The following is a 24241-nucleotide window of genomic DNA, read 5'->3' as shown; positions in this document are numbered from 1 at the left end:
ACACATTTTCTATGGGAAGATCTCTATCCTGTGTGCTGCCCAGGTTTTGTCAGGACTAAAAGGAAAACCAACCCAAGGGCGGGGGGAGGAATAGGTAAAGGAAAAGAAGACAACAGAAAACCACTTGGCTTTCTCCCTCTGCAGAGGTCTCGCTGCCCACTTGAGCTCAGGAGGAGGCGCGTGATGGGGTGGCCTCGCTTTAGAGAGGAGCTGTGCGCTCAGCGATGCAGCCTGGAGGGGCAGGAAATGTGGTTCTCTGGGAGAGCTTGTTTCTGCTTACAGCTGATCCCTGGCAGATGCTCCTGAACTCTTGCTTTGTGCTTCTGCGGAAGAGTTCATGAAGTCCTGCAAGAGCAGGAGACGCCGTTGTTAGGAAGAGCACAGCATGTTCAGCATTCGTTTGTGCCACGGGTAGAGCTGAATTCTCTTCTACTATTACTCCACTGAATGTAAAAAATCTCGGAGACATTTACATGGTATTTCTTTTTAAGTATATAATGTTTTCATTCAAAAGTATCATAATTCTTAAAAGACCTGTCAGAGGCTCTGACATGTAATTAATTTCTCTAAAGCTCTTTTTTTGAAAGCTACAACTGCATATATGGAACACCTGCGCTTATTCACAACTCTGCAGGAGAAAAAGCCACGTCTTCTCCTTCGCTTTCTTCCCCCACTTCTCCATAAAAAGATTTTCCTTCACTTTCACTACTCCCTCTCCATCTACCCTCATGATCTACAACAAATAAAAAGCACTCAGTATATAAAAGCTGTGTGTAAATAGGAACTGGCACATTGGGTTTTTGTCTGGGTGCTGGTGACCTTTTGTTTATTCAGCTTTAAGCCGAAACACTTGCAACTTTAATTAGGGAAGAGCTATTGCTAACCCCTAATCTAGTCCGTCTAATATAATTCCCATATGTGTAGGTGGGCCTTCAGTCAGTCGAGTAGGCTGTTTATTTTTACCTGGTAGATTATTTTTTTCTCCTCTGCTTAGGAGGAGAGTATTAAGCTTTAACAGTATAATGCTGGTGCCCAGGAAATACGAACAAGGAGATGTTCACCTAGCTGTGGAGATATATATATATATATATATATACACATGGCCAAGCACTGATTAGGTGGTGGTCATGGCTAGCTGGCTTTGCTTTATCCCCTGTAAGTGCTTCCAGGGTGTCACTGCAACCATCACTGCTTCTGCTGGAAAATGCTATCAGCCAAATCACTGCTGCTTCCCAAGGAAGAGCCTGTGGAGAGTCCTCCTTTGGGGGAGGAAATCTGTCCAGCAGGTTCCTTGGCACAGTCTGTCCTTAAGCCAGCGTCTGGGGTACCAGGGCTATCCAGCTGGAGATGCTGAAGAGCACATCCTTTTCCCGTGGCACCTCTGACTGCAGCAAGGTGATGGACCCTTACCTGTACAATTTGTAAATCCCCATTCAGGACAGCTGCATGCAATACTGGGGGGAATGGACATTTTCTAGCTGAGAGAGAAGTAAAGCAGCTTTTTGGTTTCTTTGTAGAGGACAGGCATTGAGCAGATGCATTTTCCCTTCATGGTTGCAGAAATCTGCCTTTGTAAAATTAGTGTTAATAGCAGCATGCTTAAATCCAACATGTGCAAAAAAGTGCCAGTTTTAAGTGACCGTAAGGTCCATCATTTACGTGACTGGAGATGAATGTGGGAACATGTCCAGATGTTTTGGCTTTGTAATTCAGGCATTTCCTCCTCCATTCTATAGGTGAATAACGAGCATTCCTTGACTTCCTTTCCGATAGGGAGCATTGCTCATGTTGCTGTTGCTCTTCATACCCTGTTGAATTTACAGAAAAAGAAATAATCTGGTTTTACTCCAAAGAACATCATCAGAAGGGATGTTTTACCAGGATATTGCTGTATTGCTGTGTTGCTGTATTGCTGAGCAGAGGGAGCTAGTGGGGCCTCAGCTGGGACACTGGCTTTTGTTCTCTGCGTCTGCCTCCACTCCAGCAGCAGCAATGCCTGTAAAACATCTTGAGTATCATGATGAGTATTATGAGAATCAATCTTGAGTGCTTTGTGTTAATTTGCCATCTGGACTGAAAGGAACCTGCTTGCAAGGCAATAGGAAGGTCCATTTTGGGTGCTGCATTTGTATTCTTCCAGATTCATCACTAACAGCTTTCCTACAACTCCATTAGCACAAGCAGTGGGAAAATTGTCAGGAACCATGAGGAATGGAGGATTTTCTCAGCTGTGATGCTGAGGGTTTTTCTGGGGCCCTTGCCATTGTTTACCTGACTGGAGTCATAGGGCTGAAAGGGATTTCTCCAGGTCACCAAGTCCTGGTATTGCTGTTACGGGCAACTGCATCCCATTCTTTTGTCCATTAATTTGTCTATCCCGTGCTTACATCTAGCTGAATTATTGTTTAGCTCCACTCCTTGCTTTCTGCGACTTTGTCCCTTTGATCTCCTTTCTTAGCTGCTATCTTTCTCTGTCGTGCCAGCTGTGATCTTAGCAGACCAATGCCCTAACGTATGTGGTGCAATCAAGAAAAGCCCTTCTGAATTCTTCCCTGGGCCTGAACCACCCGTGACCATCCTTGCAGCACAGCCTGCCAAGCTGTGCTCCTGCCCTCCTCCTCCAGAGACCTGGAGTTCGTATTACTCCATGGCTTTGACCACCATCTTCCACACGCCATCCTCTTGCTCCATCCACTCTAGCTCCAGTCAAGTTCATAAACTTCAAGCTGGTGGCTGATTTTCCTCCTGTCAGTTCTTAATAGCATGACCCCCATCATGTACCTCTTCAATGGCTTGATGCTGTCTGAAATCCATATTCTCTCCCTTTTATACTTCTGTCTGCAGATGGCTTTGTGTTCTGTGCCTTCCTGCTACCTGGTGTATTCTCTGCCCATTGCCTTTATACCTCAAACCTCTCTTGGTTTAACTTTTCTTGCCAGGGACCCAGCTTTTCTCCTCCTCTTTGTTATTCCCAGCCTTCTGTTTCTTCTTGTTCTGCATCACATCAAGCCTCTTTGTCAGCTTTTCTTTCGCAGTCGCCGGTGTTCCTCCTTGTCCCTCTTGGGATGCAACCTTTAATGGTCACACTGCTCCCAAAAGGTCCCCTTGCTCAGCAGGTCTCAGCGAACGTCATAGTGTCTGTGTCATTCGCACTTCATCTCTCTCTGACTGTATGTGAGGATCCCCTGTCTGAACTCTTCTCAGTTCTCTGCAGGTCATTTCTAGAGCTTAGCTCTGCTGTCCCAGTTACTGCAGTCGACTGTGTTGTCCTCAGGCATGTCCCCTTTATTCTGCATTTCAGTGTCTTCATTGTTTTTTCCAGCCTTTGGATCACATCCACTGGAAAAGTCCCTTCTGCGCTTCCCTTCATGCACACACACCCCGAAAAATAATAATAGAGGATTAAAAGTCTCACAGGTTTCCCCACCTACAAACTCTCTTTTTCTGCCTCCTTGGCTGCCCACTGCTCACTTTCTCAGTCCGTTGCCCAAAATGAGCCCTGCTCTCTCCTTGAAGGTTGGCTGTTGAGTACCTGTCAGAAGTAAGGACAGGCAGAAGCCTCCCTCATGTGTGTTTGCAAACTGGGGTCAAACCACAGACTCCACAAACTGAAGGAGCCAGAAGCAGGCAGGCAGAGAGACACAGAAGACCCTGCTCCTTCCTCCTCCAGTGGAAATCCCAGCAATCATAGGGTGATGCCTTCTTTAAAATGCTTGGGATCATTCTTGGTGAGCTTGCTAGTGGTTTATGTCCACGTTATTTTCTCTCTGGAGATGTTTTGTGTGCTGGAAGTGACAGATTTACATTATTGGAGAATTACTGTTTCTGGTTTGTCCTATGTTTTATTCATTGGAAACCATTACTTTGATATGGCTGTGATGATGTTACTGGTTGAAAACAGGCCACCTGTGGCATTTTACACCAAATGGCTATAAACCAGTACACCCAGGCAACAAACAGGTCAGCAAACTCATGCAGATATGGTGCTTGTGCTTCTGAGCTTAAATCTGTGGGTCTCATCTTACTGTATTGATAAAACAAAGACTTGACTTGTGAGAAGAAGCTTTCTACAGCAACACTGGGTCAGGTCTTACCCTTCAACCTAGTTCCTGTGGGTTAAACATTGAACAGTGAGGAAAAGTTCAGTAGTATCCTGACTGGGTTTATGTACTTGGTTAACTTGAAATGTTGCCGTGATTCCCCTGTGAATATGAATATTACTGATTATTTAAATGATGGTCATACTCCAAGTCCTTTCTAGGGCTGAGGCTATGTTTCTCGTGAGACAGCTTGGCCTGTCCTTCGAAGGACAGCAGGTTCAAACCAAACAAAAGCAGGTTTCACACAACACAGAAGCTGCCACGTTGCATTATCACCACAGGGTGCTGTGGAGGCCAGCAGTGTCAACAGGGTTGAAAATAATTGGGGAAATTAATAGAATAAATTGTGGATGGAGTGTCTGAATGCTGAAGCTCTTCAGCTGCAGAGTCTCAAGCAGGGCACCATGGCAGGGCCTCTACCCTTTTACTTTGTGTCTGTGGGTGACTTTGCCTCTATCAGAGCATCACCTCTGCGCTTCAGAAAGGTGGTAGAGATCAGAGTACACAAAAGGGTTGATTGTGACCTGTATGTTGAAGATGATAGTCCCATCACCTGCACAGGGTGCAATGAAGTGACCAGTATGCTCAGATCTGTAAATGTGCATAGCCAAATGTGCCATCCTCCAACCCTACCTGCCCGTGGGTAATTGAAGTGGAAGATCTTTGCACATGTCTCTCCCACCTGGCAGACCATGAGGGTGTGCAAACATATCTACCAGGGCACAATCTACTGAAGCTCCCTACTCAGCTCTGCTTTTCCTTCTCCTGGAGCATCAAACAGCCCCCTCCCAGAGGTCACGCTGGAGCACATGTGGGGCCATTGGTATTTCTCTGGTTTCTTGCAAAGCCTCTGCTTCTCCTGAGGCTTAAGATAGTCTATTAATATTTTCATTAATATACATTTTAAAACCTTCATTTATTAATATTTATATATTAATTAAGATATGTTGAATAGGCAGAAGATGTTATCAAGGAGGCATGAAGTTGTAGGCTCACTGGAAAACGCAGAGCAGCTTTTGCACTTAGAAGTTAATCTTCAGGTTGCATGGAGATAAACTCCCAGTGATGCCTGGTCTGTGCTTTGGCATTTGAAGTCACTCCTGTTACCCATCAGTGATGCTTCATCTGGAGCTTCTCTTGGTGGCTGTGGGATCGTGGGGTGGTGGGGAGGGTGGGGGTTCTGGCAGGAGAGAGGGGTCTTACTGCAGTGAATCAACTGGCATGCCGAGAGCTTTGAAATGCGGATTTGCATCAAATAAAGCTCTCAGGGTTAGTTAAATATTCCTCTAAATATGCAGAGGAATTGAGTTACTGATGCTTGTTATTCTTATCTTACTCTTGGTGTCACAACATCTTTAAGTTCAGTGAAGGTTTCACTTACTAAGACGGTTGTAAAGATTTCACGTTAATTAAGAGGACTCCACTGCAAATCTGAATATGAATGAAGTTTGGCTGCTGCACCCAGGGCAGTGAATGCTGTGGGGAGATCAGACAGTGACAAATGTTGATTAACAATAAAAACACACACACAAAAAAACCTCTAAAACAATGCTTCAATCTAGAACCTCTTCTGTGAGAGAGAAAAAGTTAAGTTCCGGTTGCCAGAAGGAAAAAAAGTAGTTTCTGACTTGAATTTACAGTCAAAGAGGTGAAATTCATCAGGAGCACTGATGAGGGTTATCCCGTGCCACTCGTATGTGGAGTCAGCCATAGCATGGTCTCCCTGTCCTTAGGCAGGTGATCCATTTAATGTTGGGGGATCTTCAATGGAGGAAGAGAGAAAATCTGGGCTTGATTCTGATCTTGGCTTTGTTGCTTTGGAGAAGGATCATAAAGTCTAGGCAGCCCCAACTGGTGGCGACAGAACCGAGATGAAACTTCACCTAACGGGGATGGTGCGGGCAGTGGTAGGTGTCAGGGGAATGGGGCTTCCAAGGAAGAAACTCTCGTGCTGCAGTGTTTCGAGTGAAGAATGAGACCAGAAATGCTTTTTTTCTCCCCAGAAAATCTGCTTTTATGAGGGTGTTTTCATACCTGTCAGTGCTGGGAAGAGTGCACCAGTGATAGGTAGCTAGGGCAATCAGTTGGCACTTGGGATATTTGCATTTCTCTTGCAACTCAAAGCAGAGTTGCTGTTGCCTGAACTAGGGTGAGTCCTCTCCTATTTATGTCTCCGCTCACCCATCTGGAGATAACAACATTTACCTTTGCCTTTGCAAAGCAGTTTGGAGCAATGCAAAGGGTACTGCAGAGGTGCAGAGCAGCGCTCCACCTTCTAACGAAGGACTTTGGGGAAGGAAATGGTGATGTATAACATTTTAACCTCACCCCAAATACATCTGATTTGGCTTTTGGAGTGAAAAAGTGAAAATACAACAGGCTAAATAAATAGTATTTGTCCTCTTAAGCAGGGCAAGGGCAGCATGGGAGGCTGTGGGGGGTTTTATTGTTATTTTTTATCCACGCTTCCTTGAGCCCAATTCTGGGAATTGTCCTGACTGCCGTTATGTTTGTGGCAATGTGCAGGTTGGCCAGATGCAGCGGGGCATGGAGTGAACAGAAAGAGGTTAAATTGATGGATGACCAACAAGAGCAGGATTGTGCCTCAGAAGACCAAGAAACTATCCTGATTAATGGGGTGAAAGAAAATGGTAAGGAACTTAATTACAGTACATGAGGGAGCAGTGACAACTTGCAGCCAACTTATTTCCCTAATTCCTTCCATGTGTTTAATTTTAGCAGTGGGCAGGTATCTTTGCAGTGTGGAGCAGTTCAGTAGATGGGTATTTTCTGCACAGATGTCACTGCAGCTATGAATCTCCACCTTTTTAGGTCTTAACAAGTACTGCTTTTGCCCATACATATGCATGGTGGGAAATGTTCATGTGCACACGCAGTTTGAATTACAGATTTGAGTTTGGTTTCTTAGGGGAAAGAAGTCCTACAAGACTATGCAGCCCTCTGCCTGGTGGGATTTCTTTCCTCTCTTCACAATTACTTCTGAACCCACTAGCTAGTCTCGGCAAAATTTGGCTGAAGGATACTTAGCCCCTACAAACTGGTTTAAAATTAGATTGGGTAGAAGAAACAGACCCAGATTAAGCACCCATGGAAAGGGAAGGCTGCAGCTGTGACTCTTCCCGCAGCCAGCCCAAAATACCTAATGTTGCTGTATCTGTTTAATTGATTCCATATTTGCTTTTGAAAGCAATAACTAATTGGGAGTAACAGTGCTCTGCTGCCTGAAAACCTGATTGGAATAAATATGCCTCTGAGCAGTTTCTCAAGTCATTTGGACTGTAGTCACCAGCCACAGTAAATGCAGGGGCAGTCCAGCACTGAGGCAGAGCTTGACATTCCCATTCTTCACCATGTTCTTATTTTTACTTTCATGGCTTTTTACATTTTCTATTGGCCTGTAAATCTTGAGAGAGAGAGAAGTTTATTTATATATAAAGGTTTGACCTTACTAGATAGAATAGTTAGGGTTGGAGAGGACGTTAAGGTCATCCAGTTTCAAACCCCCTGCCATGGGCAGGGACAACTCCCACTAAAACATCTCACCCAAGGCCTTGTCCAACCTGGCCTTGAACACCGCCAGGGATGGAGCATTCACAACCTCCCTGGGCAACCCATTCCAGTGCCTCACCACCCTTAAAGAACTTCCTTCTTATATCCAGTCTAAACTTCCCCTGTGTCAGTCTCAACCCATTCCCCCTTGTCCTATCACTACAGTCCCTAATGAAGAGTCCCTCCCCAGCATCCCTATAGCCCCCCTTCAGGTACTGGAAGGCTGCTATGAGGTCTCCATGCAGCCTTCTCTTCTCCAGGCTGAACAGCCCCAACTTTCTGAGCCTGTCTTCTATACGGGAGGTGCTCCAGCCCCTGATCATCCTCGTGGCTTCCTCTGGATTTGTTCCAACACTTCCGTGTCCTTTTTATGTTGAGGACACCAGAACTGAACATCTTGTATGTTCAAATCCTTCTGTCACTTCAAAACAAGGTGCTTAGAGGCAAATGCTGCTGTTATTCATTACCAAAAACCTGGAGCAACTCCAGACTTGAGGATGCCCATGAGGACCCTGCAGCGTATGCTGGTGCCAGGTGAAATGTGCACTTGCACTTGCCCCTGCGATGTGATACTGGAGGTAACTGCCCTTGTCAGCCCATCTCCTTCATGACTGCACATGGTAAAGCCACAGCTGATGACAGTGGCTGGAGCTGCAAGGAGATTTTCTAGCTGTCGTCTAATCTAAAGGCAGTACAGTCAGTGTTTACCTCTTCAGTAAAGATGGGTGATTTCTAGAAACTGATACTGTGTCCATGAAATTCAATTAGCGAGGGCTTTAAAAGTGCTTTAATTAAATATAGTTTCAAGACTGGTTTGGGTTGGAAGGGACCTTAAAGCTCACCCAGTTCTAACCCCCTGCCACGAGCAGGGACACCTTCCACTAGAGCAGCTTGCTCCAAGCCCCTGTGTCCAACCTGCCCTTGAACACTGCCAGGGATGGGGCAGCCACAGCTTCTCTGGGCACCCTGTGCCAGCGCCTCAGCACCCTCACAGGGAAGAGCTTCTGCCTAAGAGCTCATCTCAGTCTCCTCTCTGGCAGGTTAAACTCCCAGTTTAAACATGGTTGTGTAGGAGTTGCCCCTGAATCCAAAGCAGTGAGCCACATAGTAACACTGCCCTGGGGATGGGGCTGGTGCTGTTTGCCTCCTCTCACTCTAACCGTGAGTCTGGTCTGTCTTCAGAGCTGGCTGGCAGCAGACAGCTCAGTAGTTTTCCACTCAGGCTGCCCATGTACTGTTGAGTTAAACTGAGAAAGGTGGTTTTGTTTCTCCAGCATTTTAACTGTAGCCCTTTGGAGTATTGTTTACTTCAGAGCATCACCTGAACATGCACCTGATCTTAGCACGATACAAGCCCTAGAAAACCAAGTTTTGGCATTTGTATTCCACAGGAGTTCACTTACACAAGTATAAACCTAATGGAACACCCAGAGACAGTTTATTTCATATAATAGCATCTCTGCACATTGAATGCAGCATTTGAGGTTGAATTTCAGCTTTCTGCCTCTCCCTCCTTTGAGTCCTGCGGCATTCAGAGACATTCTTCTTTTATCCTCAAATTTTCCATGCTTCCTGTCAGCTCCAAGCTGATTCTTATTTTATTTTACTTCTGAAGTGGAACTGCACTGGTTAATTTGTTTTGGTGCTTAAGGAAAAAGACACCACCTCTGCATTTCTGATCTAAAAACTGGTGGGAGGGACTCAAAAATCTGCTCGTTTATTTATGTAATTTTTTAACCCCTTTTTTCAAGGGAAACAGCACAGATTCCAAGCAAGTCAGTCTGGTCTTTTCCAAGCCACTCATGTTGAAGACATGCACTGCACTGCACTTCTGGTTTGATTTGTATAGTGGTCAGAAAGTTGTTTGAAGTCTGCAGAGTGCTGCATGGCTCTGACTGCAGCTTCCTTCTAATGGCTTAAGACTTAACCAAATGGCTCTGTCCCTAAGGCTCCTGTAGCACAAAACTGCTGGAAGGGTTTGGGATGAGATTAGGGGGGTTTTGACCTGCTCTAAGTTTGATGCTTGGCACAGGCAGGCAGCCCTCCATCACATCCTGCTCCTTTTCATGTTGCCCACTTGCAGGTTGCAGCTCTGACCAGCACAGTGGGTATTTCATAGTGCTGGTGTTTCCCTTCCTTTTCTAGCTGTGGTCCCTTTGTCTAACCTCATAGGCAGTGAAGTCAGTCTTTACCTCTTCAGTAAAGATGGGTGATTTCTAGAAACTGATACTGTGCCCATGAAATTCAATTAGTGAGGGCTTTAAAAGTGCTTTAATTAAATATAGTTTCAAGACTGGTTTGGGTTGGAAGGGACCTTAAAGCTCATCCAGTTCCAATCCCCTGCTATGGGCAGGGACACCTTCCACTAGAGCAGGTCGCTCCAAGCCCTGTCCAGCCTGGCCTTGAACACTGCCAGGGATGCAGTAAGAGGCTTGCTTTTCTATCAGTTTTGAATAAAAGCAACCATGTAGGTGCCAAATCCCTTTGGATACCCCATTCGTTATGACAGCCTGGTGCTCCAACTGCCTTTTAAAGGGCTTGTCGCTCCTTGAAAAGCCTGTGTTGCTTCTGCTTTTGCCCCCCCCAGCTTTACATGGAGCCACCATAAAGTCACTACATGAGCCACTACAGAAGGATCGGGCTCAGCTCCACGTCGGCAAAGCTTTATGGCTGGTATGAATGCACACATTGGGGTGTATGTATATCCATATATATTTATATATATATATTTAATACAGAGATATCAGAACATGGTTTTGGATGAAAAGACACCATATTTAAATTTCAAGGGTCGTCTCATCCGTTGAAGCAGAAGTCAGATAAAAGTATATCCATGACTTTATTCTGCCATAAAAGCATGCGACGAGGTAAAAATACAAAATCCTTAGGTTGAAAAAACCCATCCTTACATTGTTAAAAAGGCATTTTTAGAGAGTAGGGAAAGATGGCAAAACCCACAATAACTCTTAACAACAATTGCTTTAAACTCTGTGGGACTTTCTACTTCCCCTTGGTGTGGACAGTGACAAAAAGACTTTTAAAGCTTCTTAAAATAGCCATAATTTTCTGCTTCTCAAGCAGGAACGCAGCTCAGGTACGTTTCAGCTGCAGACACCACAGGGGGGATGCTTTGTTTCTTTAAGGATCTTATTTTTCCCTTAATTTTTTTCCATGTTAATGGGAACATTTTTATTAGGCTTGTTTTGTTTTTTAATAACCTTGTCAGATTGGAAAGGCAGTATCCAGGTAACGGTATGTATATGAGGAGGAAAGAGCGGATGGGTTTGGTTTGTTAAACATACTCTTGTACCTCTTCCAGCTGGCTGCAGGAGGGGAGTGTTTACCTCTCCCTTCCTTGCACATCACCATGTTAATTACATCCAGAAGGGATCTTGTGGGAAGGGTGTGTGCAATTCCCAAAGGAGCGGTTGGGAAAAGGCACAGCATGGGAAATGTCATAGCATCCTAGAATGGGTTGGGAGGGACATTAAAGCTCATCCAGTTCCAAGATCCTGCTATGGGCAGGGACACCTTCCACTGAGCAGGCTGCTTCAAGCCCCATCCAACTTGGCCTTGAACACTGCTAGGGATGGAGCAGCCACAGCTTCTCTGGGCAACCTGTGCCAGTAAAGACTACTAAAGAACACTCTCATAGTAAAGAATTTCTTCCTTATATCTAACCTAAATCTCCCATTTCAGTTTAAACCCATCACTCTTTGTCCTATCACTACAGACCCTGATGAAGAATCCCTCTCCAGCGTCCTTGTAGGCCCCCTTCAGATACTGGAAGCTGCTCAGAGGGATCCACGCAGCCTTCTCTTCTCCAGGCTGAACAACCCCAACTTTCTCAGCCTGTTTTTGTATGGGAGGTGCTCCAGTCCCCTGATCATCCTCAGGGGCTTGCTCCAACAGCTCCATGTCCTTCTTACATTGGAGATACCAGAACTGCACACAGTGCTCCAAGTTGGGTCTAAGCAGAGCAGAGCAGAGGGGCAGGATCGCCTCCTTTGACCTGATCACGCTCCCTTTGATCCCTACCAGGCCCTAGGGGAGAAAGGGAGCGGGGCGTTGAGCCCAAGCAGAGCTGCGAGGTTGTTAAATCCTCTTCTTCTTTCTGTCCTCCCTCCCTTGTCCTTACCCTTCCAGAGTCGCACGCCCTGGACGGCGATGAGAGGCCTTGCACCGCCGCCGACGCCGCGGTCACGTTCTCAGCCTTGACGACAGCTCAGAAGGAAAACCACGCGTGCCACCGGGCGCTGCCTCCCCTGACGTCCAAGAAGCCCTGCTTGCTGAGCCCCCCGTCGCCGCTGCGGCTCACGGATGTCCCCGAGCACGCCTCGGATGACTCCTCTGCCCACGCCATCTCCCTCACGTCCTGCGTGACGAAGGGCATGAGCTCCTGGTCACTGCCGGGTGACTGCGAGAAGGCTCCTTTCACCATGATGGAGCCTGGAGGCATGTCAGCGTTGACGGGTGACTGCTTGATGCAGCCGAGCCGGACCTGTCTGGGCTGCTTTATTGAATCAAAGGACGGCATTGATGCAGAGCCGGGAATAAGCTTGAAAGTGGGGGATATAAATAGGGATTATGACACCTGTTCAGTCTCTGATATAGGGATTCACTGCATGAGCACAGGAGAAACCATGAGATATGGGGATCAACTGCTTTCAGACCAGCTTTTAAGCTTCCCTATGCATAAATCGAGGGCAGCGGACAAAAGAGATGCAGAAAAATCTGACAGTGATTCAGAGGACCCCACTCAGAAAAATTATTACGAGGGATTACTATTAGACAAATGCAATGGTGAGGAACCTTTACTAACAAATCCCAACCAGGAATGGGGCTATTTTGAATCTTTCATTAGTGAAAGTAAAATTGAGCTGCTTGACCTCTGCTCCAAAAATGAGCTTTCTGTAAATCTGTTTTCTGAGGAAGATGTGGATAATTACATGTTCGATGACGACGATTCTACCTTGGGAAGCGATGTCTGCTCCCTAAAGATTAGATATGAATCTTTCCAGGACAACGTGCGGGAGAAGACCACCACCCTACAGGAGGACGCCCAGTTCAACTTCTTCCCCAGCGTGTTTGGGAACTGCACCAAAAGGGACAGCAGGAGCACCCTGAAAAGGGGGCCCAGCGGTGCCACCGACCCTTCTCAATTCAAATCTGAAGAAGGCATCATCTGGGGGGAGGAGGAGGAGGATGGTGAGGAAGAGGACGGTGAGGAGGAGGAGAAAGCTGCCTTAAATAAATCTTGCAACAGCACGGAGATGGTGCAGTACGTGGGCTCCAAGAGGAGCCACTTCTTGGACTCGGTGAATTCCACGGAAGACTCCGGGGAGTTCAGTGACGACAGTACTTGCACAGAGTCCTCCTACGACGTGCTGCGGGATATCAAGGACTGCAGCCGGTACCTGTCCCGGGACCACTCTGGCTCCTTCATTCAGCAGAACTATGGGTTGCGGGCTAAGAGGAAAGTGCGATACAGCGACGACTACCTGTACGATGTGGACTCCATCGAGAATGAGAAGATCCTGGATAAGAAGGAGTGGCTCCCAGATGGGCCCAAGGAAGAGGATGATGATGAGTGGTGCCCCAAGAAACGGCGAAAAGTCTCTCGCAAGGAGCCCCCCGTTATCATCAAGTACATCATCATTAACAGGTTTAAAGGGGAGAAGCATATGCTGGTGAAGCTCAGCAAAGTGGATGCCAATGAGACAACTGTTACCCTAAACGAGGAGCTGCTCAGCAAATACAAGAAGCTGGCCCCACTGAAGGGCTTCTGGCAAGAGAGGCAGCAGAGCCGGCTGGATTTGCTCAGATCGTCTCTCTACCACAAGCAGAATTTCTATCTTAACGGCTCAGATGCTTCATTCCTCCCTCACCCACGGAAGCGAAAATGCAAGCTAGCAAACAGGCACCGGATTCAAAGAATTAAAGCCATCGAGCAGTCAGTGAACAAGCTGGGCTCTTGCTCCTCTGATCACAAGCAGCCTTGCAGCAGTAAAGAGGATGCAGGCCTGAAAGGGCTGCCAACGTTGGCCATCGCTACCCCCAGCTGTGCCAATGGATTGCACGTACATGACATCCCGGGCATCACTGCCGTGAAATGCAAATCCCAGGAACGGGAGCACAAGGGGACGGAGAGGAAGGTGCTCCGCAGAATCAAATTCAAAAGTGAAGCCAGGTTGAAGTGCAAGAAGATCAAAGCTGCTACCAGCACGGCGGAGGGTTCCCCGGCACTGGAAAACCAGGACTCGGCAGTGCATCTGAAGGACGAAAACATACCCTGTGCTTCAGACAGCTCCCATCTCCCGGAGTGCCAGGAGGATAAGGTTGCTAAAAATTCTCCTTTCCTACCATCCACCTCCTCTTCAGACAAGCCTCTGCCATCTGCTAATATCACCACCAATGTACCCCTGATCCCTGGAGGGTATCTGCAGACGTTGTTAGATGCTTCTGATTTGTCGAACAACACCGGTATCTCATACTTCACCCAGCATCCCTCCGAGCAGCAGCAGCACTCGCTCCCCAGCATCGTCCCAGCGGAAAAGCCCTTCCCGGCTCTGCAGCCGGCACAGAGCTGTGTGCTCTCCCCGCCCTCCGAGTCGGAGCTGCAGCAGTCTCCTGGCCACTTGGAGATGGAGCAGAGCAGCTTCGGTAGCATGTGGCCAGCCAGCAAAGCTGCTGGCAGCAACCACCAGGACTTCCCCGGAGACATGCAGGAGGCGGCCGGGCTGCCGAGCGAGTTTGGCAGCGGCGGCAGTGCCACGGGTGCCGACGGCCTCCCTGCCTCTGGATACACTCAAGTCACTCTGAACAACGGCAAACTGCTTTACCAAAAAAATTACATGCCGGATAACCAACAAGTGCAGTCTGATGATTCCTATCAGTCATGTCATTTTAATAATGGAGAGGGGCGCTTTCATTTCCAGCGAGGTACACTAAGTACAGATGATGGCAGGCTCATTAGTTTTGATTCAGTGGGTTCATTGTCAGTTAGTTCTAGCAATTACAGTTCTTTAAGTTTAAAGTCTTGCGAGAAGGACGGCGAGGATGATATTAATGATGATTTCTTGGCCCACTGCAGTCCCAAGCTAGTGATCCAGCAAAGCATAGATGAAATCAGCCCGTTGAAGGAGTCCACGGACCTTTTAGACATCTCCAACTTCACGCCTGATAGGTTCCGCCAGTCGTCGCTTTCGGAGATGTCCCCTCCGGACACCCCCAACCTGTCCCCGCAGATAGCTGGCTCCGACACCAAGCCTCTGGGCACCCTGAAGGGCTTTCAAGAGAACCCCCAGGCCACCCTCAACAGCTCCGAGAAGGTCAAGTGGAACTGTGGGGTCCTGCAGAGCGAGGATCAGGCAGATAATGGGTTTGCTTTAAATAATCACCAGTTCCAGTTCCATATGTTCAACGATGAAGATTCTGTCAGCCTTCTCGAAAAGAGTCCATGCTTGTCAACATTTAATGAGCCATCTGGTCAAATTAGCACCAATAGCAAAGTGTCAAAATCGAAGAGGAAAAGTTCATCCAGCAAGAATGTGGGTACAAACCAAAGCTCTTCCCCGAAAGCCACCCGGAAAAAATCGCCCAAAACCAACAAAGGAACCGATAAACCACCAGGGAAAAACTCCAGGCAAGCTCCCAAATCCACCAGGAAAGGGAAGAATGCAGTGGGAGTCAATGGTGAGAAGGCTCCGGCTGTTGGCAGCAGGGTGGTCAACCAGCTAAGCAACGTGGCCACTGCCACCAAAGGCCTTGCCGAGAGCTCTCAGCACTGCAGCCCAGGCGGGGTGAAACTGGGCAAGCACAATGGGCTGTCTGGAGAGTGGGCGCTGGGAAAAGAGGGGAGCACGGGCTGGTCGGAAGCCAGCTTGGGCAATGCCACCAGCCTCCTGGACGACGATCAGCGGGAGTTTGAGGAACCTTCCAACATCCTGTCCAACATCGCGTCGGGAATGGCGGATGTCCAGCGGTTTATGATGGCCTCCATCGAGCCCTTGTGGGGGCCCGTTAGCCACAACAGTGTTCCAGACATATTCCGGTCACCGGAATCCAACAGTCTGAAACTGAAAACTCTTAAGATTTTGGCAGGGACATCCCAAGAGTCAAAGAAGAAGGCGAATGGTGGCTCGCCACCCGCAGCCAAGAACCACAAGTCGAACAACAAGGGCTCAAGCAAAAACGGCAAAGCAGCAACCTGCGATCCCGGTCGTCCCAACTGCTCAACCGGGTTCACCACGGACATTCCCACTCCCTTTTTTGATAAAAACTATAGTAACCTGAGCACTTTAGGCAATAACGGACCTACCCATAAAAAACTCTACCGTCACAAATCCAGTTCGAAATCGCTGCGGGATGAGAACTGTAAAATCAAGCGAATGGACCGCGAACAGCCCCACAAGGACCCACCCGTGACAGCTGCTTTTGAGAAACTGAGGTAATGCTGCACCAAACTGGCTGGAATGCCCCTTAACCTCCTTCCCACCTGCTAGGCTGCTCCTCAGTTTTTCCTTCCTTGAAAGCAAAAGTTGCATGAAAAAAAAACAAACACAAAAAAAGACATTCCCCTTTTTTATCGTTTTTGTTTTGGGGTTGGTTTGGGGGTTTGTTTTGGTTGAGTTGGTTTGGTTTTTCCTTTTGAAATGCATGAAAATACTTCTTACTTGCAAGCTACCTAAAGAATGACCAATTTTCTGGCTTGGCTGGGGGTGAAAACAAAACTAACAAGGCTACTCTTTCCTGCTGTTTGGCTTCTTCGGTTTTTAATTCCTTATTTATTGGGGGGAAAACGAAACAAACCACAATTTCATGCTGTTTTTAATGATTTTGGAGAGACTTTTTTTTTCTTTTTTTTTTTTTTTTTGGAACATTTTGTAAGAAAAAAAAATTAAAAACAAACCACAAAAAAATTTAAAAAAAAAAGAGAGGTTATGCATCCAAAAGCCAAGATCTCAAAACTTAAAAGGCTGTTTTCCTTTGCAAATGAGAACTCGCTCCTAACTGAGCTTCACGTGGCAATTTTTGAGTGCTTTCTGGCCCCCTCTGCTGTTTTATCTCCTAACCTGCATCATCTAAAGCTGCATCTTCTCCACCCGCCCGCCTTTAGCGCGTTCGCTCCGTCGTGGTGGTGACTCCAGACGAGCTAACTTGAGATGGCATCAAATGTTTGATTTTTTTCCTGCAGGGAATCAGACTCCATTCTTCTTAAAGCAGAAACAACACTTTTGGGTTTTCCTGTATTTGAAGAAGAGACTCCCTTTTCTAGAAAGACGGTTGATGTTTGTTTCCTTTTGGTTTCTTTTTGGGTTGGGTTTACTTTTTGGTTTCCCATCGGTTCCTTTCTGAAATCTGCCTTGTGGTACGTTGAAATGTAAGTGCTGAAATGAAGAGTTTGAAATTGTGGGAATTTTATTCTTTGAAAGCAAAACCTAATCTGGTATTCTCTGTGAAAGACTGTTTTAAAAGTCATACTGTTGTACAGTAGTTTATGCACTATTACCCACAACAACAAAACAATTGTGCCAAACTATGAACAAGTGACTGTATTGTATATATTTTTACTTCTCTATCAACATTGGGTTGTGAGTGTTTTCTGCAGCTATGCCTTTTGGTTTTACTAGAAACATTCCAGTTGTTAAGTACTAACCACCCCCCTTTGAAAGCACCTGTAACTCACCAGGAAAACGATGTTGTTCACTTCTACAACTTACCAAAAGTTTTATGGACATGACTAAAAGTGTGCCAAATTTACTTACCTCATTTCATGGATTCACCCTGTGGTTTAAAGCTCATAAAGGGAAAAAGAAAAAAGAAAAAAAAAAAGAAAAAGGAACAAAAAAACAACAAAAAGAAAAAAAAAAGGAAAAGAACGGGGGGGGAGGGGGAAGGAAAAAGGAACTTTGAAACCGATGCTGGGAAATGGTAACGTCCTCTCTTTGAAACCATGAGCAGAACAACTTCATGGTGAAGTGCTGAGTTTCAGTATAGGAGAGAGCTGAAATGGTGGAGGAGTTCAGAAACCCACTGACACGGTAAGTTTGCCAGGAACTCAAGTGTCTGCATCTAGAGACTACAGAACAGCTGCTTTTCAAGTGTCTGTTTTCTTAAAGCAAAACCTGTAGCTGAAGATCATTTGAAATGCAAAGTTACATTGCTAATTCTTTGTATCTCAGTTTTATATATTTTATAAGAACCTGGGATGAATTCTAAAAGAGTTATAAAAACAGAACTAATACGTTTCGTACCTTTATTGCTATTTACTTTTCCTTTGAGTAGTTTCTTGAACATTTTCGATGCAGAGCCTGTCCAAAGCGCTCTCCTTGTCATAGCTTTGGTGTTTCCTACATGTCTAACCTTGCGATGCCAATATAGTTTGAACTTTCAACAGCGAAGTCATTAGTTTTAAACACAACTCGGACCCTTTTCTTTGATTCAGTTCATAGGATCATAAAAACAAACGGAGCTATTTGTGAAGTCACCGATCAGGGCCGGATCATACATGACTGGACTTTATCAAGACAGCATTAAGGATTGAATGCTAAATGTATTCTCAAAAGGCCTTATTTGTAACCCTACTCACCACACCCTCACCCTCCACCACAATAACAAACCCAACAAATATCTCTTTTCCTTGTGCAACTGAGAGCCTGTGCATTTTGCTGCTGATTTCTTACGGAACCTTGATATGCAAGAGCCCTGCTAACTGGGAGCTGTTGGGAGCAGAAGGACATGAGGCTTGGACATGTTTATGCAATAGAAAATGATGAGAAAGAGGAGCCTTAATAGCAGTCAGACAGGTCATGTTCTTGACCTGGTCGTGAGCACAGGACTACACTTGGGTCTCCTTACAAGTAGGTTTTTCTCAGCCCAGGTGCAAGGCAAAACAGCAGAATAGTTGTAAGTTAATTTAGCAAAACAGCAGAGTGAACACTTAGAGCTGAAGTGGAGCTGCAGAGTGTCGATTTGGAATCAAAATGTTTTCAGCATTTGCAGATCTCCAGGCACAGCTTAGGCTCAGCTCTGAATCCCGCAGAGAACAGCAAGGTAATTGCACTGCATTTTGCTTAACAGATGAAGGAAGGAACTCTGAACAAAACAGGAATTCTGAAAACCATCCTCTGAGTTCATTTATGCCATGAAAAATGCAATGCTGGTGTTGTCCGAAGCAAGTTGCTCTGGATGAGTGCGGTCCCTGGGTACCCTGCAGGGTGCAGCATCCCATCCCAGCTCTGGCTCCCAGGGGTTGATCCAGAGGATGCTCAGGGTTTAATTAGGAGCTGTGCTAGAGCTCCATCCCTGGGTGTTAGGCTCACCTGCAGCCACCATCCTCTCCCCTGCTTCCCCAGTATGTGTCTTTTCTGTTTGTATGGTCATGAGGTGCTACAAGCTCCAGCCACTGCCATGTTCTTGATGTATCCCGTTTTTTCAGCATTCCTTCTGCATGCTGCAGGATGAGGAGCTGCCAGCTCCCTTCTTTCACAGATTCAGGCTGCAGCATCCATGGAGACAGGTCAGGTCCAGGGCTGAGATACGGCACGGCTCTTCTTTTTGACCCAGAACCATCGTTTGCAAGCACATTTCAACTGGCCTGCACTGTGCTCGTTATGCTTAATATCATGAATATAGGACTTATTGTAGTAAGATACTCTGTACTGAAACAGGTAGCAATATTTATTGCTTGTGAGAGATGTTCAATAGGGCATGAAGATATGGCATAAAACATATCAGCTGTTTTACTATATGTTGGAAATCCATGAATACCCAGCTAGGTGTTTCAGGATGCTGTTAACCACAAATACCAGCTGCCTTGTTGCTCTCTGCTTCAGTCCTTCTGTCTTTGGCGGTCATTCCTTGTCCTCCCATAAAATCTCTGACTGGGAACATTTTCATGAGCCTGGCTTCCTTGTGGTGTGGAGCTGGCTCTTCTCTATGTCTGAAAATGTGATCTCTGCTGACTGAACTCCAAATTTGGACCATTTGTCCTCCTCCCTTTTGATCTTGATAGAACCATAGAATGGTTTGGGTTGGAAGGAACCTTTAATGGTCCCTGCCATGAGCAGGGATGTCTTCAACTAGATCAGATTGCTTAGAGCCCTGTGTAACTTGGCCTGGAATGTTTCCAGGGATGGGGCATCTGTCATCTCTCTGGGCAACCTGTGCCAGCATTTCACCACCCTCATCATTAAAGATTTCTTCCCAATGTCCTTCTTCACAGGGCTGCTCTCAATCCCTTCACCCCCAGCCTGTACTGATACTGGGGGTTTCTCCAACTGAAGTGCAGGACCCTGCACGTGGTCTTGTTGAGCTTCATGAGGTTTGCATGGTCCCACCTCTCAAGCTTGTCCAGGTCCCTCTGGATGGCATCGTGTCCCTCAGGTATCTCAACCACACTACTCAGCTTGGTATCATTTGCTGAGATTGTGTTCAATCCCTCTGTGTTACTGATGAAGATACTAAACACTGCTGGTCCCAGTATGGACCCCTGAGGGACACCACTTGTCACTGATCACCATCCAGACATTGAGCTTTTGACCACTGCCCTCAGGATGTGACATCATCCGTCCTCATCCACTGAACAGTCCATGCATCAGATCCATCTCTCCCATTTAGGAAGAAGGATGCTTTAGGGGATCATGTCAAAAGCCTCATAGAAGTCAGAGAATCAGAATCACAGAATCATTACATAGTTGACATCCGTAGCTCTTCCCTTCTCCACTCATGTAGTCACTCCTCATAGAAGGCCACTGGGTTGGTCAGGCAGGACCTGCCTTTGGTGAAGCCCTTTCTATTATTCTGTGCATCCCTTGCCAAGTCCAGCTCCAGCTGCTCCTTGGCCTTCCCAACCCCATCCCTATACAACCAGGCAACATTACTGTACTCTTCCCAGGATACCTGCCCCTGCTTCTACTGCCTGTGCGTTTCCTTCTTGCCCTTTACTCTGACCAGTGGGTCTCGACTCAGCCATGCCAGCCTCTTGCCTTCCTTTCCTGATTTCTTATACCTGGGGATCAAGAGTTCTTGTGCCCTATGGAAAGCATCCTTCGAGATCTGCCAGCTCTGCTCTGCTCCCCTGTCCCTGCAGGCAGTTCCCTTGGGGGGTCCTATTGACCAACTCCTTGAAGAGCTGCAAGTTTGCTTTCCTAAAGTTCATCTCCACTTGCCTATCACTACCTCAAGGTTTCCATCACTCCCCACCCTTGCCTCACTCCTTGCCATTCCTCCTCTCTTTCTCCGCTTACCCTTCTTGTCAGTATTGGTGAGGTTTTGTTTTCTATGGCACAGTTCCCAGCTGTGGGAGGACCAGGACATGGGTCCCATCCATCCCTGCCCACAATCCATGCACTCTGGGGCTCCCCGTGTTGGCTCCCATCTCAGCTCATCCTCCAGCTCAGTTGTACTTACAGCCTCCTCTTGCATCTTCTTCTTGGGCTCCTGCCTGTTTGGGACAACTAATCCAAGCCAGGTAAAAGACTTATTCTGCAGCATCCATTAAAATGTCTTTCCTACTTTTTCTTGTCTCACTCCTACTCTAGAGGCGTCCCACTGGGCGCTGTATGACAGAACCAGTGTCAGTGATGCTGCTCTCCTAAAGCTGCACTGTGCTGGCACACTGTGGCTTGGGCAACCTATAATCAGCAATGAAATTAGGAAGGGGAAACCAGCCACTTGTAAAGGAAGGTCATAAAATCCATCTGAGGAGAACAACGTGGAGCACTTCTTGTGTCTCTTGCTCCACCTCCTGAAGGAGTCCTGTGGAATGGGAGCTTCAGTCTCCCTGCAGTAACTGTGCTATGCAGGGGATGTCCTGCAGAAAGAAACCCTACAGCGACCTAGCAGTAGCCAGCCCACCCCCAGTGACCATCGATTGCTGGAGGTACTTGCATACAGAGGTTTTGTAAATAGAAAAATAATCAATGATGGGGATTCAAGTAATAGGTTTTTATAAAAGAAAAAAAAAAAAAACCTCTTTTCCAGGTTTACATCTTGCTTTTCTTTTTATAAGCATAAAAAGGGGGGATTTCTTGAACAACAGCTTGAGAATAATGACCATGGACCAGATTTAGGCGTTGTTCTGGGAGGAGGAGGAGGTGAGCAGAGCATTAGGGCTGTCCTTGCTGGTGCTGCACTGTCCTGCCGAAGCCAGGCCTGCATTCAGAGAAAGAGCTGAGGCTGTTTTCAGCCCGGCCGTGGTCGCTTTGTGAACCCATTGCTATTGGTTTTTCTTGGCACTATGGCTCCAGTGAGCCACGAACCAAAATAAAGATGTTTTAAGCATTTTCATCCTTTACCTGCTGGACCAGATTCTTCTTTCCCTAAGGTCCCGATCCAGCAAAGCCCTCGGGTGGTCCCATAGGCTCTTCCTCCCCAAGTGCTTTCCTGGATGGCAGCGGCCTTTGCTGCTAAATCATGAGCAAAAACTCCCTTGAGGTCAGTGTAAGTGAGCAGAGGATCAGGTGTGTGGACTTCAGTCAGTGCAGGATCAGGCCCTCGGTCTTACTTTCTCAGCTCGGTGTGTTGGACCTTGTGCAGCTCCCAGGGGGTCCAGTGGAAGTTGCATGGTTCAAGCCGCTGACGTCTGTTTGAGAATGTGCCTCTTTATCTCTTCAGCATATGAAATAATGCAAAAAAAAAAAGGAAATATATATAAAATAATCAAAGTACAATGTCTGTGGTAGAAGCAAGGCTTTCAAATCTGTTTCTCAGGTAAACAAGTGACACTAATGACAGTGGAGTAACAGCCATCTAAGGGAATTGGGATCTAAAGCAGGAGGATGCCCTCCATCTCGCAGGATGCTTGGGTTGCCAGACACGTTTACTGAGCCTTTGAACACTTGGTACAAAAGGAAACCAGAAGTCAAATTGATACTCGCCACTACCCTTCACTAGACAGACAAACGTCCATTGCAAAAGCACAAAGGGAAGACTCAAACATAGACTAAACCACACACACACATATACACACACAAAAGAAAGGTACCAGTTAAACTCCTTTTGTCTCTTACTCCCAGTGGGAAGCAGGGTAGAAATCCAAGGAGCTGCTCCGTTCCGGGGCGTTTCGACTGCTGCCTCCAGAGATGTGAATGTACTTTACTGCTCCTTGAGTTCCCTCCCATAGAACTAGAGGCACCTCGTTAGGAAGTTGCTCCTGTTTTATGGTGCTAAAGAAAACTTTTATCCCCCCCTTGAGCATTTAAGAACTATAAAATGGCCCTTTTTATGAATGTAACATATCCATTTCTGTTCCACATTTTACACTGCAATTTTAACATGTTTGGAAATGATTTGCCTTTTTTCTTTTAGAATAAGCTTTATAAATATTCTGTAGAGTCAATTGAAGTATAATTCTTAAGGATCACTCTAAGACGCCTACAAAATCTTGTATATTTTTAAGTGTGCCAATTTGTAAAATATTTTGTAAGTGTATATTTTTCTTAGGAAAGTGCTGTGAAGTGTTTGTATGTGTGAGGTTTCCCTTTTTTTGCACCTCCGGGTGTTAATAAAAGGATGTATACTTAAAAGTTTCTGGTTTTAAAAACCAAAATACAAAGACAAAAAAATGACAACTTTTGTTGGGAATTTTGTAATAAAAACAACCCCCCCCCTCCAAAAAAAACAAAAAGAGCTGTTGTGAACGAGTGTAGTGATATCGTGTAAAGGAACCTGGACAATTTGTGAGCGCTTTGCTGTTTTATAGATCCTCTTGTAAATTATTCTTGTAAGATTTTGGGTTTTGTTGTTCTTGTTGCAAAGGTTTTAAATATTTGTGACTGACTCTGTATGGTGGAAACGTCATCTTGTTAACTTGCTGAGGTTTGTTATATTGTTTATGGAATAAATAAAAACCTTTAAAATCTCATTTTAAGATCATGTATGAAGAAGAAATTAAAACTGCCGTTTATTGACTATTAGGAATTGTTTCTTTTGAACAAATCACCTTAAGAGATGAGGACCGATCCCCTCCGCGAACGCTCCTGATCCTGGCCTGATGGCTCCATTGGGCTGATGTGCCTTAGCATTGCAGCAGGTTAGAGATGGAGGCACGGCTGTGGATGGGCAGAGGTGTGGAAAGCACTTGGCTCACTTCTGCTGCAGAGAAGTGTATTTTTAATTGAGGAATGGGAACATCAGCAAATTGACACGGAAGGAATTATGGGTTCGTCTTCCAAAGGCATGGAGATGGGCACTGCAGCATGCTGAGACCCGAGGCTCTTCCCAGCCCACAGTGCCCGGAGAGAGGGGTTCCCATCCCATTCCCAGTGCTGGAAGCACCCCCTGCACTGGCCTTTTCCTGGGTAGGAGCAGGTGGGTGCAGTGGAATGCCCCATGGTTGTGAGCGCTGCTGTTTTCAGTTTCTTGTGAAAATGCTCTAGGAAACGGTGGGGTTTTAATTCCCATTCTGGTCATTAACTCTTCATGTTGACAGGAACAATGGGAGGGGGGCATTAATTCAGCCTGAGGGCTTCCCAAGCCCTGCCGAAGAAAGCAGGACATGGGCACTGTGTTTAGCAACCAGGTCAAGGGATCAGCTTGGCACAGGGGCAGGAAATGAGCCCCCAGAA

General features: G+C 46.4%; 1 protein-coding gene across 3 annotated transcripts in view; it reads left to right on the top strand.

The window, feature by feature from the left end:
- The window catches only part of NEXMIF (neurite extension and migration factor), a 60867-nt gene extending 37329 nt beyond the window's left edge, over window positions 1-23538 (top strand). For all 3 annotated transcript variants that reach the window (XM_061347786.1, XM_061347787.1, XM_061347788.1), the window contains 2 exons: window positions 6627-6751; window positions 11817-23538. In XM_061347786.1, the coding sequence (XP_061203770.1) occupies window positions 6676-6751; window positions 11817-16123 (4383 nt within the window). In that variant the 5' untranslated portion in view covers window positions 6627-6675 and the 3' untranslated portion in view covers window positions 16124-23538. The remainder of the gene's footprint in view (window positions 1-6626; window positions 6752-11816) is intronic.
- Window positions 23539-24241: the final 703 nt, after the last annotated feature.

The sequence above is a fragment of the Neopsephotus bourkii genome, unplaced genomic scaffold (genome assembly GCF_033783945.1).
Source record: "Neopsephotus bourkii isolate Nb327-2 ecotype Australia unplaced genomic scaffold, CSIRO-AGI_Nbou_v1 NB_324, whole genome shotgun sequence".
NCBI lineage: Eukaryota > Metazoa > Chordata > Aves > Psittaciformes > Psittacidae > Neopsephotus > Neopsephotus bourkii.
This window is presented reverse-complemented; position numbering and strand designations above follow the sequence as displayed.